This window comes from Rattus norvegicus, chromosome 7 (genome assembly GCF_036323735.1).
Source record: "Rattus norvegicus strain BN/NHsdMcwi chromosome 7, GRCr8, whole genome shotgun sequence".
NCBI lineage: Eukaryota > Metazoa > Chordata > Mammalia > Rodentia > Muridae > Rattus > Rattus norvegicus.
Genome location: NC_086025.1, coordinates 99,613,336 through 99,630,993, shown reverse-complemented (window position 1 = coordinate 99,630,993; position 17,658 = coordinate 99,613,336). Strand labels below are relative to the sequence as shown.

The 17,658-nt window shown below is 40.1% G+C and overlaps 1 protein-coding gene across 3 annotated transcripts in view; it reads left to right on the top strand.

Annotated features, from left to right (window-relative positions):
* The window catches only part of Kcnq3 (potassium voltage-gated channel subfamily Q member 3), a 300,648-nt gene extending 283,743 nt beyond the window's left edge, over positions 1–16,905 (top strand). For 2 of the 3 annotated variants that reach the window (XM_063263128.1, XM_063263127.1), the window contains 4 exons: positions 624–755; positions 2,744–2,842; positions 5,022–5,106; positions 8,212–16,905. In XM_063263128.1, coding sequence (XP_063119198.1) covers positions 624–755; positions 2,744–2,842; positions 5,022–5,106; positions 8,212–8,946 — 1,051 coding nt within the window. In that variant the 3' untranslated portion in view covers positions 8,947–16,905. The remainder of the gene's footprint in view (positions 1–623; positions 756–2,743; positions 2,843–5,021; positions 5,107–8,211) is intronic. The other variant, NM_031597.5, reaches the window with a different exon arrangement.
* The last annotated feature ends 753 nt before the right edge of the window (positions 16,906–17,658 follow it).

The following is a 17,658-nucleotide window of genomic DNA, read 5'->3' as shown; positions in this document are numbered from 1 at the left end:
ACTCTGAGTGATTGTCTGTAAGCTTGGGTTGGCACTACGCATAGAAAGATGGAGTCAAAAGAGGGCATCAGCCTTTAGGGGGAGCATTATTGATTTTTCAGGAAGGAGAAAGTGAAGGTGTTCCCATACTATACAGAACCTGTATAAACTCACAGAACAGAACCCTCAGGAACTCAGAGCAAAAGAATTAGAAACTACTGCTCTAGTTTGGTTTTCTCATTCGTTTGTTTGGGGATCTTAAGACTGATCTACCTAAGACTTATTATATAGTCACAGGTGACCATGAACTCCTGATCCTTCCCTCTCTACCTGTATGTTCTGGAGATATATTGGGAGACTTGTTCATAAAGTGTGAAATTTAGTGTCTTCTATGTGATAAATGTTCAACAGTTTTTCAGAGTTGTTGTTGATACAATTTTATAATTATTCAAATGATTGAATGAGCGGCATTATCCAGCCCAGCAGATATAGAGGTACAAGACCAGAACCCAAGACCAGCATTCTGCCATCTAGGGACCTTCCCTTTATGTTTCTTTCTCTGTGTCTGGATTTTTCTGGGTAGGCATTGTTGTTTCTTTCAGTGTCTGCCCATGGTGAACAAATGCCTCTCCTTTGCCTTATAGAATTCTACAATTCCGTCTGTATAAAAAAAAATTCAAGGAGACATTGAGGCCTTATGATGTAAAAGATGTAATTGAGCAGTATTCTGCTGGACATCTTGACATGCTTTCCAGGATAAAGTACCTTCAGACAAGGTAATACATTCAAGTGGGAAAAGACTGTATTCTCTCAACTCCTCTGGAATCCAAGTCATATGGCTGTAGTATTTCAAGAAACAGGCATTCAGAAGTGATCCAAAATGCAGCAGAGAAATTTCACAAACAGGAGGGCCCATCTAGCACTGTGAATATATGGCCAGCAAGCTTTACTCTTCAGACTCGGCCTTGGCATGGAGTAGAGAGTAATGGGACCATAGTGACAAGGCTTCTGTTCATTCCAAAGAAGACAACTGTTACTATTTAGTACAATTTTTCAAAGCTCCAGAGAAGTTCTGGTATATTTCCATGGCCAACATCAGCTTGCTGATTGGCCTGATAAAGAAAAGAAGACACGGATATATTCAACAGGTTCCTACCTATGGTGCTTTGGATAACTATAAAACTGATCATTTAACAGCTCAGCTGATATTTTTCTAAGTGTAAAATTTCAACCATACATTAAGAATTTATTTTCTTAAGAATTTAAGAATTATTTAAGTGTTATTTGTAGCAGTGGAAATAACAAGGTAAATTGACACCATGTAACGAGATTATTTTTAGATACCACCACTTTTATTGATCTCCTGTACTTTATATATATGCATCTTGTCCATGAGGATCCTGTAAGGTATTTATCACAAGTACTCTAATTCTGATGGAGAAACGAAAGTTGTGAGGCCAGATGACTAACTCCAAATTGCTCAATCAAGAAATTGAAAACATAATAAATATGTCATGTATGATCTCAAGAACTCTGCTTGGATCTGGCAATCACATGAAGCAATGTGCTATATGTATATGGTATTAGCACAAAAAATGGACAGGCATTTGCTCCGAAATACACATGGCATGATTGATGTAATTCCCTCGTTTGAGGGACCTGAAGAGAAACTGACACAATTCAAAATTCATATGGCCATCTGCCTCCTTATCCAATGGAGTATCTTCCTGACTTAGTAGGAGCACTGCACCAATGAAGCCTTTGGTGACAGTATTATCTTGCAAGTATATTTATTCATGACTTCTAGTTGTCCCACACATAGTGGTAAATAGCAAGTCAGGGTTCAATGGCTGCCGAACAAATGTATTATGTACAAACAATTTTTTAATCCTTCCATGCTCTCATCTATGCAAGTATGGCTGTCTGAGAAATAGAGGAAGATAGCATGCTCCCAACAATAGGCCAGACTCCAAAACTATCAGGCAGTTTTAATGTTTACAGGATAGACTGTTACACTGTCATGATTTTTGATAGTTATCAAGAAAAAGTGTTTCTGGGGATTGTACTTGGAGGTTGCCTGCCAAGATGATAAATTGCATACTTCAGTGGGCCAGGCAGAAAAGAGGCCTAACTTTGAAAGATGCTGTGAGTGTCTGTTGGAAATGAAGCTAGGTTCCCAGAGAAAAACATGACCTAAGATTATTCCCTGGATACATCTTAGCGGTCATCCTGAGTCACACCCCACTACCTCTTCCCCTTTCCCACAGCATCCTTCTACTGAGCTGGGGTTTTGTACAGCAATGGAAGCAGGGTGCTGGAGCTAGAGTTGAACCATCTTTCTGTGCAGAATATCAGGGTTCTATAAAACTAAAAATAGAACTTGAATAGATCTTCTTTAATCAGGTAGTTTGGAGATGGACAAAAAAGGTCGAAGATGAGAGAGACTTGTAATATGCATGTGACATTTGCTGGAAGAACTAAGGCATAACCCTTACCCCAGCTCTGTAGATTGTCTCCCTCTGTTACCCTAGAGATGAGAAAATGTTCTCACTCCCTCAGACTGAAGAAGATAGCAATATCTTGGCACGGCAGTTTCTCTCCATATTCTCTTTTGCTCATCCTCTGAATCCCTCCCCCACCGATGTACTTACATAGTCCAGAGCCACATTTGAATTAAGAAATGTAAGGATTTTTTTCTCACAACGAGAAAGCTTTGTTTAATCTAATCTCTCCCTTGCCTTTTATTTCCTTCTTCTTCTTTCAGAATAGATATGATTTTCACCCCTGGACCTCCATCCACTCCAAAACATAAGAAGTCTCAGAAAGGGTCAGCATTTACCTACCCATCCCAGCAGTCTCCAAGGTGGGGCTTGTGTTTGTGGAATAATGCACTGTTAGGACAAGGCCTATGCAGTATATCCACACCCAGATCTCAGCTTTGGTACTTTATGTAGGTGAAATTAACCCTCTTCCAAAGAAAATGAATGGAGACTTGGAAGGCAGGTTGAGGCTGTGGCCATTTGAAAACATTTTGTGCAAGTGACCTCATGTTTCTATTTCAAGGATATGTAAATGATACTTATTTCTGTGGTTTTTCAAGTAGAAAATAATCAGTTTCCTGGCTATAAAGCAAGAGGAGACTCATGAGTTCTTATTGAAACAGAGAACATATTTAATGCTAGTAGACCTAATGTGTTCTTGGTCAGCTCATTTGCTTCCTCCTCCACCGTAGCCTGGGGCTTGACTGACACCCCTTCCAAGAAAAAGTGAGAGAAGGCATTCAGATGCCAGCAACTCTAACAGCACTGGAACTCAGACAATTCTCCTTAGCCCAAAAAATATTTTAAATTTTTGAACAAATATTGTCCTTTTTAAGGTCCACTGTTTGCATCTGTGCCTCTTTGTTCCAAATCATCTTTAAGGCAAGAGAAGTAAGCAAGGAACTGTTCATCTTAGAAACAAGAGCATAGGGGTGGTAAAAGAGGCCGTCTACTCTTCAGCCCTAGGCTTGGAATGCAGTGAAGAATAATGGGACCCTTCTAGTGGGAATGACTGTTACTATGTTCTGCTATAGCTAATATTAACAACCTGTTTTCATATAATGTAATTTCTATAGAAAGTAAATATATTTTAGAGAATTCCATTCTGATACATTTTTTATTTATTTTATTTTAATTAATTGGTTAATTACTTTGGTGGTTTTGTGTTGTTTTGATATTTGTTTTTGAGACAATGTCTCACTACCTAGTCTAGTCTAGCCTTAAACTATGTAGCACAGGCTGGTCTTAAACCCATGGCACTCCTTCTTCTTCAACCTCCAGACTAATGGGACTGCAGGAATGCAAAACTACATTCAACTAACAACTTCCTCATTTATGAGATGGTATGGGAGCTGCTTTAAACTTTTTAAGAGTACAGTGTGGTAGTATATTCTTATAATTCCAGCATTTGAGAAATGGAACAGGAAAGATCTTGAGTTTGAGACGAACCCCAGATGCAAATTAATAAATAATATAAAATAGCGTTATATAGACCATTTCCTGTGAACTCTCACATGCAATTCTCTACCTCCATGGTAGGTATTTTACCACACCTGAATAAGATAAGTGACACTAAGAGATATTAACTCCCGAAGTCACAAAACTCATAAGAGAGTCCGGGAGTTTGACAGAGGTCTGTAAGCATAAGAAATTGCAGAGCTGTCTTTTGTAGATTTGTAACACAAGCAAAACTTCACCCAGGAAAAAGGTAAAGGGGCACTCAAAACTCTAATTTTCCCATGTTAATTAAAATTTTAATTAAATATCAAACTGAATTTACCTATGCAGGACAAATAAAGCACTGGTGGGCTCAATGTAGCATGAGGCCACTAATTTTTGAAATTTTAGTTGAAAATGGTTCACACAAAGAAGTAACTTAGCAGAGGCAATGACTTATGAGAGGGAGAAACCAGCTATCAAGAAAAAAAAAACACGAATGGGTTTTAGCAACATCAAGTTTCCCTGAAATATCTCATCTTCACATAATATAAGAATATTGGAATGAACTAGAATTTAGGCAGTTAATAATTGCACATGGAGAAAGTGCAGCCCTTCCCTGATTCTTAGAGCACCATGCTAGCATTGTTTTGTGGATGCTGCAGGTGTTTGCCATTCTTAACAAAATGAACCATGTGAAACGTGTATGCCTACTCCATAGAAATTCGGAGCTCAAACACTACAGTAGGAAAGCCCTAAGACTGAAAGGCAAAGGAATTTAATTTAAATGAATAAACATTCTAGTCATTGTTAGCTGTTTGGTACACATCACAAACACAAAGCAAAGCCTCTTTTGCCATAACTTCCGGTGTGTCTCCTCATCTTCCTGTAGGAAGATAAGTATGCAATCAGTAGTCCTGACTAATCATGCCAAAGGAACCTTCTTAAGGTTTTGTCAGTGTGTGTGAAAAAACATGGTCCCATGTGCATGGTCTTCCAAGTTGGGATGGCCTTGCAGAGTCAAAACAAAGGTAATGATCTTAGGAACTTTTGACTTTTCTTTAGGAATGAACCATATGTAGCCAGGGCAGCCACATCAGAAACTGAAGACCAAAGCATGATGGGGAAGTTTGTAAAAGTTGAAAGACAGGTAAGCCCTTCTTTCCCTCACCAATGTGTGTGTGTGTGTGTGTGTGTGTGTGTGTGTGTGTGCGTGCCTTTCTCCTTTTCATTTTAGATTTATTTGTTCTTATTTTATATGTATGAGTGTCTTCCCAGCATATATGTTTGTGCAGCACATACATGACTGATTTCCTGCTGAGATCCCTAGTACTGGAGATATAGATGGGTTTTTTAATTAATTTATTTTTTTATTCATCTTTATTAACTTGGGTATTTCTTATTTACATTTTGATTGTTATTCCCTTCCCGGTTTCTGGGCCAACATCCCCCTAACCCTCCCCCTCCCCTTCTATATGGGTGTTTCCCTCCCCCCATTACCGCCCTCCCCCCAACAATCACATTCACTGGGGATTCAGTCTTAGCAGGACTAAGGGCTTCCCCTTCCACTGGTGCTCTTACTAGGATATTCATTGCTACCTATGAGGTTGGAGCCCAGGGTCAGTCCATGTATAGTCTTTGGGTAGTGGCTTAGTCCCTGGAAGCTCTGGTTGCTTGGCATTGTTGTTCATATGGGGTCTCAAGCCCCTTCAAGCTCTTCCAGTTCTTTCTCTGATTCCTTCAACGGGGGTCCTATTCTCAGTTCAGTGATTTGCTGCTGGCATTCGCCTCTGTATTTGCTGTATTCTGGCTGTGTCTCTCAGGAGCGATCTACATCCGGCTCCTGTCGGTCTGCACTTCTTTGCTTCATCCATCTTATCTAGTTTTTAACTACCATGTGGATGCTGGGAACCAAACCCAGGTGATCCCCAAGAGCAGCACCGAGTTTTCACTGCCAAGCCACTCTTCAAGCTCCATAGAACTGTCTTCCAGGTGCCATTTTTTTCATATGGAGATAAAGAATAATAAATATCACCTACCACTTAGAAAATGGGAAAAAAAGATAAAATATGGGAATTAATTTTAATTCTCCAGCTTTGCTTTCCTGGATGAGTGATGATCATCCACAAGTTACTTACTGTTCTGAACCTCAGAATTGCTTGTCTGTCATACAGGGAATTCAATACATCATAAAATTGCCATAAGGATTACATGAGCTGACACATGTGAATTATGTAGAATGTTAGCTAGTGCACAGTCAATTGTCAACAGGTGGTCACTGCTGTCCACACATGGTGCATAATAGATGTTACTTCTCTGTCCACCATCTCATGTTTCTTTCTCTTCTACTCTAGTCCCAATCTTTGGGTAACCTTCATAAGGAGGCCTCACGGGGGGCCAAGTTATGGGTAAGGGTCATTCAGGGTGCGAAGAGAGGTTCACATAGTACACCCCATGTAGCTCATCTCTGCAGTACACCAGATAAATGACTCTCCATGACATTCCTCCACGATAGATATTTTTATCCATCACCCCAAACGAAACTCATGTAGGGGAACTGAAAGAAAATGTCAGTGGCTGGTCTCTTGCTTCTTATTTTTTCCTTTCTTTTTTATTGAATACTTTACATATTTACATTTCAAATATTATCTCCTTTACCTCCCTCTACCTTTCCCTTCTTCTATGAAGATGCTCCCACTCCTGCCCACCTACTCCCAACTCAACACCCTGGCATTCCCCTACACTGGGTAAATGAGCCTTCACAGGACTAAGGGCTTCTCCTCCTACTGATGCCAGACAATGCCTTCCTCTGCTACATATGCGGCTGGAGCCATGTGTCCCCCCATGTGTACTCTTTGGTTTGGACTGATGGTTTAGTCTCTGGGACTCTGGGAGGTTGTTTGATGTTGTTCTTCCTATGGGTTTGCAAATCCCTTCAGCTCATTCAGTCCTTTCCCTAACTCCTCCACTGGGGTCCCCATGCTCAGTCCAATGGTTAGCTGAAAGCATCCTCATCTGCACCAGTAAGGCTCTAGCAGAACCTCTCAAGAGACATGCAAATCAGGCTCCTGTCAGCAAGCACTTCTTGGCATCAGCAATAGTGTCTGAGTTTGGTTATTGTATACGGGATGCATCCCCGGGGGCAGGGGAAGTCTCTAGGTGGCCTTTTCTTCAGTCCCTGCTTTACTCTTTTTCCCTGTATTTCCTCCTGTGAGTATTTTGTTCCCTCTTCTAAAAATGACTGAAGCATATACACTCTTGTTTTCCTTCTAATATGTATAATATAGTCTGTAAATTGTATCTTGGGTATTCCAAGCTTTTGGGCTAATATACACTTATCAGCAAGTGCATGCCGTGTGTGTTCTTATTTTTAAATTTTAATTTATAATCCTAATTCTTGTGTTCACTAGTCCTGTGACCTTTCACAGGTTATGTTATCTCTCTGGTCACTGCTTTGTCACACATGAAACAGAAATCACAATAGTGCTTACCTTGTAAGGTTGTAAAAATTAAGTCAATAGAGTACATGAAATAAAGTCACATAGTTGCTGCCTAAATAATCCTTACAACTACACCTCAGATGTCCTTTAGCCATGACATGTCATGAGACTCACAACATCATCAATCCAATGAGGTTCTTCATTTACCTGATTTTGTGAACTGTCAACTGTCAGAAAAGAGAAAAGGAATAACACACACAAAGGTGCCCAGATGTGAATTTTCAGGGAAGGAACATCTCTGTCACACAGAGATGTACACACACTTGTACATTTGTGCTCCAAGTACTCCCATTTATGAATGGCATACCCAAAGCAGAAACAGATTCCTTAATTGCCCGAGGGTCCCTATTGGGTCTCTAGGTTTGTAAAATTCTATTAATGCTGACACTACCCTTCAGTGCTTATGTTACCAAGCATTAATAACAGACACTAACAACCTATATGCTTACTTAGAAGGAAATGTACTTAAATGACTGAAATAGTACCATCTCTTCCAAAGGAGGAAATTAAAAGCCTGTAACCCTTATTCACAAGCTCCTGTGGACTTATAGTCTTTGGCTATAGGAACATCCTTGCCTGTGTGTTTCTAAATGAATGTTAATATGTATATAGGGCCTTCTAGCAGGAGACATGGGGTCAGTTGTAGTTGTTGTTATTACTAAATCTTGTGAAACAACCCTTCGGAGAAGCATCAGCACAGTGACTGTGACCCTCATGCCCAGAGAAGAGTGATTCCAGGTGCTTGTATTTTTCAGGTTCACGACATGGGGAAGAAACTGGACTTCCTCGTGGACATGCACATGCAGCATATGGAGCGTCTGCAGGTGCACGTCACCGAGTACTACCCAACAAAGGGGGCCTCCTCCCCAGCAGAAGGGGAGAAGAAAGAGGACAACAGGTATTCTGACTTGAAAACCATCATCTGTAACTACTCAGAATCAGGCCCCCCCGACCCACCCTACAGCTTCCACCAGGTGCCCATCGACAGAGTTGGCCCCTATGGGTTTTTTGCACATGACCCCGTGAAACTGACCAGAGGGGGACCCAGTTCTACAAAGGCTCAGGCCAACCTTCCCTCCTCGGGAAGTACATATGCAGAGAGGCCCACAGTCCTGCCCATCTTGACTCTTCTGGACTCATGTGTGAGCTACCACTCCCAGACAGAACTGCAAGGCCCCTATTCGGACCACATCTCACCCCGCCAGAGACGCAGCATCACTAGGGACAGTGACACACCACTGTCCCTCATGTCCGTCAACCACGAGGAACTGGAACGGTCTCCAAGTGGCTTCAGCATCTCCCAAGACAGAGATGATTATGTATTTGGCCCCAGTGGGGGTTCGAGCTGGATGAGGGAAAAGCGGTACCTGGCTGAAGGAGAAACAGACACAGATACAGACCCCTTCACGCCCAGTGGATCCATGCCTATGTCATCTACTGGAGATGGTATTTCAGATTCCATATGGACCCCTTCCAACAAGCCCACTTAGAAGGGGTCACTGGCTGACTCCTGGTACTGTAGTCAGACTTTGTACAGCTCACTTACTCTCACACCTAGCGCTTAACAATGAGGACTCCAGTGGCTGTGTCAAGCGCATGCATGTGCGCAGTGGCCCCCCTGCAAGCAGGGGCTTCTCGCAGCCTTCTTCCTCCCCATGTCACTGCAACAAAGTCGCTTCCTTTTCAGCATGGTTTGCATGACTTGACACTATATAAAATGCACTGTTAGTCTCTTCTAGATACACATTTATCTGCTCTTCCTTTTAATCACGATTGAACAAGTACAGGGAGACTTACTGATGAGCTGTGCTATTTTGTTTGGTTGGCTGGTTTGGGTTTTGATTCGGATAAACTGAGAGCATAGTTTCAGTTATTTCTAGGCTCACTTCCCCTTTATGTAAAATGCTCCAGTTAATTTATTGTTTTTTAAAACAAGGAAATAATTTTCTCAATCAAAACATACTGCATTACAATGAGGGTAGCCTCTGAGCAAACAGAAGAGCAGGAACAAGATAGTCATTCAAACCCCAAAGCCAAGATTTCAAACAATTATCTCACTAAAGGAAGGCTGACAAAATTATTCAAAAGCTCCCAAGGGGATTTGGCCTACCCCATTGTTCAGAACTGTGCCTCAGTTTCCTTATCTATAAGATGTTGGTGATCCAAAATATAACGTCACACATGTTATGGACTGGTGAAGAGAAATCTTACACACATACCACAAACATAAAAAAAGTTCCCAATTTATGTAGCCAAAGATAATAAAATTTACCAGAAGTGGGATGACCTTCTAAGCAGGAGCTAAATTTGGTATCTTAAAATGAAATTCCAACTCATTCTTCTGTCTTGCCTGTTCTTGAATCCAAAATGGAGATTAGAACCAAGAGCAATTATCATTCCATGTCCTCTATTTCAAAGTGAGAAGTTTGGGGCACAAGGCAAATGCCATGCCTTGAGACACTTGGCTGTCCTGCTGAGAACAAGGACTCAAAACCTCTACATGAGGACTCACTCCTTGCCCCAGTCTTCCCTCATACTATCCTAGTTGCATACTGGGATCCAGGAATTCTGCCAAGACACCAGCACTCTTTATCCATAGGATGCAATCCGCAGTCTTTACTCAAAGGGAGAAAGATGTCTGCTTTGACTGCAAAGCATGCTTATTTGATGCATTACAAGTGGGATCCAGGATGAGGAATGCAAATTAGTCATAAATATACAAATAGGAAGAATTCCCAGAATCACCCATTTTTACTCCTCCTGATTTTTCTTAATGAAAATACTAGAGCCACACAAAACTATAAGAGCTCCTGAGATGACAACTTACAGCCTGGAAATCCCTGCCCTGCTACAGAAGGATTGATGTTAAGCACAAGCCACCACGTGGCCTATTGGAAGATATTGCTACTTGCTGAAAACCTCCAATGGAAAAGGTTAGACTCTGGCTACTCTTTGTGGAACGCCACACCAGAGTATTAGTATCTTAGTCATTTCATGCCTCTAAACACTGGTTTTAAATGGTTGCCATGGTGATCATCATGATGATGGAAATACCCTAAATAAGTGTTTGAATACAACTCTCACCAGTGCTGTTTCTGTGTTGTCAAGAGCCATAAATATCACAGCAGACTCCTGGGTGACGTTTTCATCAATTTGCAATGTTAGTACTCTGTGCTGTGTTGGGGAGAGGCTCCTCAGAGATCGATTTCTTACAACCTACATGCTGATTGGTCCTTTATAAAGTACTGAGAATACAGTAGTGATGAAAGTTTGTCCCCTGATGATAGGAACTTAAACTCAAAGCCTGCAGCTCCATGAATGATGGCAAGCACTGTGAATTAGTAGAGGAATAGCCTTCATGGACAGTATCACAATGGATGTATGTGCAGTTAGTGACCTTTAAGTCCAAGGCAGGCAATATATTAATACACTCACACACATTGGAAGAAAAGCTTTTCTTATAGTTTTCAATTGATCTTTTTTCTGGCAATCTGAAAGACAAAGACTGTGGACCTCCTCCCTTAGTTCTTTCAATATGACTTCAGTGGTGCCATTGTTGCTATAATCTAAAACTTGCACCTCTTCCTAGGGATTTGGCTCTTGAGTATGATCTTCCTATAATTTTTTTTCACCAGAAATAGCTGTCCTGCCTAGCATCTAACATATGGTATTCTTTTTTCTTACATGCATGAGTTATCAGAGACAAAAATGATAAAGAATAAACTGTGCCACATGGTTTTTCCCTAACATTAACATTCTCTCACAACCTCCTAGAGTTGGTATGTTACATTAGGATGCATTGCTTCAAGAGTTCAAATGGGAATCTTGGCCAAGAATTCTTTGAACTGGAACTTGCATTATTTTTCAAGCAAGCTCTAAGTGAGTAGTCTTCCTGGAGATTCAAAAATCAGAGTGGCAGGAATTAGTTTTGTATTGGATACCAAGCTAATATAGGTCTAGTCAGTTGTCTGTATCAGCCAAATACATATTTGACAAAAAAAAAAAGAATACTAAGGGTCCTAAGAGCTGCTTGTTTCCATCTAAGAAAACAAACAGAAGAAAGATAATAAGATAATCTGGAGTCCTTCTCTTGCAATATCATTTAAAAAATAGTGTAGACCAACAAACCAAAAGTACTCATCTGAACCTGTCAGTACACTTCATGGCCATCATGGCTGGCATACTGGTCCTCTGTTGAAATGTCATTTTGTGTTCTATAAAGATCTTTGTAAGATGAAAGAATCTCAAGCAGAGTAATCCAGGATGATCTATATCAGAAAGCACACCGGTAACTCTACACCTTGCCTAGGATGTCATAACAGTTTTAACAGAAACCCAGAAATACTGAAAAATTAATTCCATCATAAAACCCAGGAATGGGTTTCTCAAGTAAACCTGAGAACACATTATATGTATTTGGCTGCCATGTTTTAAAATATATTAAAATTTTAAAATTTAAAATTCTAGAAAATGGAGATGAAAGTATAACCCAGTGGTAGAGTGCTTGTCTACCATACATTAAATTTGGGCTTTGATCCTTAGCATTGCACAACACAGTGTGCATGTACACACACACACACACACACACACACAAACACACACACACACACACACACACATATGGCAGACATATTTTAGAGAAAAAATGAAAGAAAAGAATAAATTTTAAAATGCTAAATAACTATCAGGCTGAAGAAAAATGAAATTGTTACGTTTTTAATGTTTAAATATTTCCATACAAGTGGATTCTAAAAACTTAAGAAAAATAAAATTGTAGAAAGGAGGGGGAAAAAACCCACTGAATTGAGAAAGACCTTTTAAATAACTGTTTGTAAAAACTTAGAATTCAGCCTTACTAGATATGATACTAATGTTGTAAAATCTTATTTTTATGAAGAAATAAACAGAAAACACCAAAGTGTATAGGTAAAACCAAATTTATTAACCAACACTTAGGCATCCTATACTTTTCTGTTCAAAGCCATTCCTAGACATTGTATCTCAAGAGTAAACAGCTATAGAAAACAATGCATAGCAGAATCTACTCACAGTTTGCCAAAATTATTCTCATAATTTTATGCTACTCTGAGAGTGTAACAAAGAAATATTCATTTAGCAAGATTTTCTAGATATCACGGAATACCAAGAATTATGCAACAAACATTCAAAAACCAGGAAGATAGTCTCTGCTGTAAGAAAGCTTGTGGCCTCAACTGTTGATGGTAATTTTAGACTTCCTACCTGATTTAGTGGCTGCGGACAACTGTATTATACCGATATGAATACTCCTGCACTCAGAGCACTGAATGGGGACTTTGCGTTTGCGTTTGTCACTCTGGACTTCATAACATCCAATAAGCAATGCAAGCACTTGGGCTCCACGTTGCTATAGAAAACAGCTTTCTTCTCTATGCCCTGCCACAGTGGAGACAAGACAAGTAGCTCGGGCATCTGTTTCCCCATATTGACCAAAAAGGGCCTAGCACAGGCCATGGTACAACATCTATTTGAAAAGAAAAGGAATTCACTCTGCCCATGGGATCCTGAAGATCAGAGTGTGGAGGAAAGAGAAGAAACATTCTCAAAAGTCAACTATACTTCTGACAAGACTGCCAGATAGATCCTGCTTCCCATACTCCACTGCTAGCCCAGATGATGCCTCATAGAATAGATATTCTTTGGTTATCATGAGTATAGCCCCCCCCCCCGAGGAATCTAGGACCACAGAGGTGTTTTTGGCTTACAAATTTGTCTTCACTTGTCCTCAAAAGCATGCTATTTCCACCATGAACTTTAACCTACACATGCTTTCTGTATCCAAAAATATTCAAAATGACATACTGCTTTTACATGGCTCGAAACTGACCCATCTTTACCCTAAACAGGGCAGCAGGTCGCAGCTCAGTGGTGCCCAGCTATAGAAATCTTATGTGTCAGAGTACCTATGTAGCTTTCATAGGTTTGGAAACCATGGTGTGACGCTAGTGTTGAAAAAACGAAATGGTATAGAGATGACTTGTAAAAAAAATTGCATTTCGAATCACTCAAAACTAACTATTGCAGTCTATTTTAAATTTTAAGTGAGACAATCAACTATGTAAAAAGTCCTTAGTGCAGTGACTGGTTTATACCAAAACTGTTAATAATTATTTGTATCTGTTTTTATAGTATGTATAGACTCCATTACATCAGTTAGTGATATTATCTATGGACTCTAAGTTTACACCAGAAAATATTTTTTTAGGAAAAAAAAGCTGGTGAAGATATAATCCTAATTATTGCATGATAAAGCTAGGATATTTTTAGTTGTTCTTTAAACATGTACCTGTCTGCAACTGAACATGCTTATTTTTTCCATCAAAATGTGCAAGGAATACTGGAAGGAGCATTAAGAATGTGGTTCCCAGTTGCTAGCTGGTCAAAGTTGTATTGGAGAAAGAGTGCCAGATGTAGCAGTGTTCTCTAAAACATGACATACAGGGGATGTAGACAAAAAGAACTAATTAAATATGAAAGGAAAGCCAACTGTGGCATGATGACTACCACGGAGCACCCTTGCCATGAATGGGACATCTTCAAGAAGAAGGTCAAAACTTGTTCAAATTCTTCCTTGTAGATATGGTTTTAGCCTTCAGCAGCCTTAACGTCAGTATCTCTCTAGAATCAATCACAGTTCAATATATTTGAGGAGACGTAATTTCACATATTCTAAAATGCTCAGAGGAAGACAGTGATCACCCATACTTTTTAGGGCAGGACATAAATGCTCAAACAACAGGGGCTCTAACCAAGTCTCATGGTGATTAAAATAAAGATCAAATTGCAGAGTGGTCCTTAGTCTTGGGTGCCCTGACTCATGGTCCAGATTTTAGAGAGAGGGGAGTATTTCTGGCGAGCATAGAAGGTAAATTTTCTGACTCTCTTGAGAAACAGCTGGGCCAGAAATGTTTTCTTGAGACTTCACTGTATATCTAGAATAGGACTGATGCTCCTATGTCATAAAGATGTCCTTCTGAATGTTTTATCTTCAAAGGGCTCAGAGAAACCTCCTGCTGATGAGCACACCCTAGGGAAAGACCGAAGAATAACCTTTTAACCATAAGCACGATTAGTCTCCGCCCTTCTGACTATTCCTGTTTTGTCTCTTCTTATGCTGCCAAGAGTGGACAGGTTCACCTGTTTGGTTCATCCCTGGACTCATTCAGCTCCACTCACACCTTGAGTTGCATCCTCAGATATAGGCCCACGGAATGAGACTTCTCCATAGGTTTAATTTAAGTAGGATATGATTTCTTTGGGAATCTGACTTGCCACAAACTTCCAGTTCTACCAAAGTTGACTTTGTGTACTGGAATATCTGGGCTTTATCTGAGCATGCCTGGTTCTTCTCACTTGACCTTAGGGGATCCTCATGCTTACCATTTCATAGACACATACTCTCTGGTCCTCTACTAAAAGTTACATTGAATCTGTCCTTCTTAAAACATATCATGTCTGTGTAAATGTGGTAATACTTTTGGGGGAAAAAACTGTTCTCTTGTGACTTACATGCAGATCTCTAGAGTTTCCACTTGGGCTGTGCTTATATTTGCCAGAATTTGACAGTGCTCCCCCAAAATTAAACCCATTGGTAAGATAGGATTTCTTAGTGATCCTGGTTTAAACTGATCCAAAAACTTCTGAAAGATTCAAAGAGAAAAGTGACACACTATGGTATGGCTTTGGTTTACTGGATTATTTTAAAGATTGTCGTTCTGCTTGAGTGCCTCCCGCCTCCCACCTCCCCCAATGGTACTCCTTTAAGATTGAAATAAGTGCCGGGAAGGAATAGTAATCTTTTGACATATTAAAAATTAAGAGATCTATGTAACCAGAGAGTGGCTTAAAATTAGCCAAACCCAGCCTAGTGCTTTGGATTATACCAAACTACAATTGGAAACAAGATTTATGAAAATGAGAGAAAGTTTAATTCCAATGCTCCATTCTCCAACTCTGCCCACAAAACTAAAGTCTGGGGTAGAAGAGCTCCCCACCCCAACTCTCCTTAGGAGTTGCATGCAGATGCCTGAATGCTGCATCCTTAGTGTAAGCCCACTCAAGGGCTGTTATTGGCTGCACAGAAATCAAAGTGGAAAGAAATCAGCTGCCTAGATGTCACATAGTGCAAGAGTTAAAGAACTGAGATTTTACACAAAACCATGGATCTCAAAAGCTTTTCCTGCCCCCTGGCCCTACCCCAAGTCTCGCAGGGCAATAGCAATGCTCCCCAGCCAGACCCTGTGGTCCCTAAGAAGACTTTTCCTCTGCACAGTCAGCTTTTTAATGAAAGGATTGCAGACCCACCCATGCCCTCAAGAGTAGAAGAATGACTGTCAGCGGCTCCCTTTGGCTATTCAGCAAGTCCTTTGAATGTTTTCACTATCCAGCTGTCGGAGGCAGAAAGTGATGCCACATAAATTATTCACACAGATCACATTGGAGTCCATTAGCCCTTAGAGTTTGGTGGCCACAGATATTCCCACAAACACCCTTTGTTCTCTGTCCCCACAGATCCTCTGTCACTGTATTTACCTGAACAAGTTCAAAAGTATCCCGGGCTCAGCTGACCCTCATCTTCTGTCTCTAGACTGTATCTTTATTTCGGGGCTTTGAAATTTTGCAGACACAAACAGTCCTTTAAAAAAATGTTCTCTGAGAGGCCAAAAGTGCAAATCAATTATTACTCCATCTTTCAACATTAAGAGAACAAGAATCTGCATGGACACCAAATGGATCTCCTAACTAGGCCATTCTTTACCCTTCGGAATCCATTTCCACGGAATGGGAGATCAGATCCACCCTCTAGCCCTCCCCGAGGGCTAAATAGAGGATTTGGATAGCCCTTCAGTCAAATCACAGACCCAAGCTGTTACAGAGAGAACCTGTGCCAGGTTCTGAAAAGCTAATTGAGGATGGATGCACATTATCAGTTTTCCAGTCCTTTCTGTTTTTAAAAGAAAAAAGAATCTCTCTCTTGCCTAAGATGGGCTGTGACTATTTGACCCGCCCCCCTATTCCTGATGTAGCAGTGATGGAAAACACCTACTGTGGGAGAACACATTGAGGTTTGCAATGACATGAATCACTGTATTTCATTTTAGGTTGATTTTATTTCACCCCTTTTTACGGCATAGAATTCTGGTGCCTTGCTCCCTGGATTTGTCTCCGTGCTATGAGTAGGCTCTCCACATTCTGGCGGGAACACAACTATTCCACAAGTGCCCTTTAGTGCTCTTTATAATATGGTTTCCTGTAATTTTTAAACTGTATGTGTAATTTATATTCTGGCTCTGTCCAATATTTGACAACTTTAATAGGTTGATTTCCATATATATTATGCAAACAATTCTTACCTGATTTTTTTATGTTCTATCTCAAAATCAATAAAGATTGCACCACTTATTAATAAATGGATGTTTCAATGATTCTGTGAAAAAAATGTCTCTGAAATGCTTCAGAACAGCTCTTTGGGGTTGTATAACAAAGAGTCAAAGGCACTGGTTGATACTACAGAAAAATCTTAAAAAATTCATGGCCTTATACAACAGAGATTTGTTTATTGTCCAGATGGAGATCCATTGTAGATGGTCTCAATGCTTAAAACTGAGGCAAAGATTTGTAGTACTTTTAGCATGGAATATTAAAACGCAGTTTCATCGAGCTACTTAGCATAGCCAGGAATTGAGAAAATGTAAGTCATACCACCTTCTAGCTGCCTGGGATTCGGTGACTCTTTCTGTCTAGTCACATTTTTATTGGCCAGACCTTGTCATATGGTACTAACAGGCCTGCACAGGATGGTGTATGTGTAGTCTGCAGTAGAGGTCAGGATGAGGAACTGGGGTTAAAGCAAAAAACCTTCCCCTAGAAATGACTAGAGTTACAAATATATACATGACCACAATTCATTTGAAGAATTTGGCAAATGTTATCTTCTTATTAATGGTGCACTTTTCAAAATAATCAAGTCAGAATATACTAATTCACAGTTGTGAATTGGGATCTTAGTGAGTATGCAAGGGTATAGGTCAACTTTCCAACTTTGCCTCCTAAATATTTGGATATTTATGATCCTTGCTTATATAACATTCTTGGTATTTTTGTCATGTCCAGATTTAGTTCTGTTCAAAAAATACTTGTTTATTACTTAAGAGACATTCACT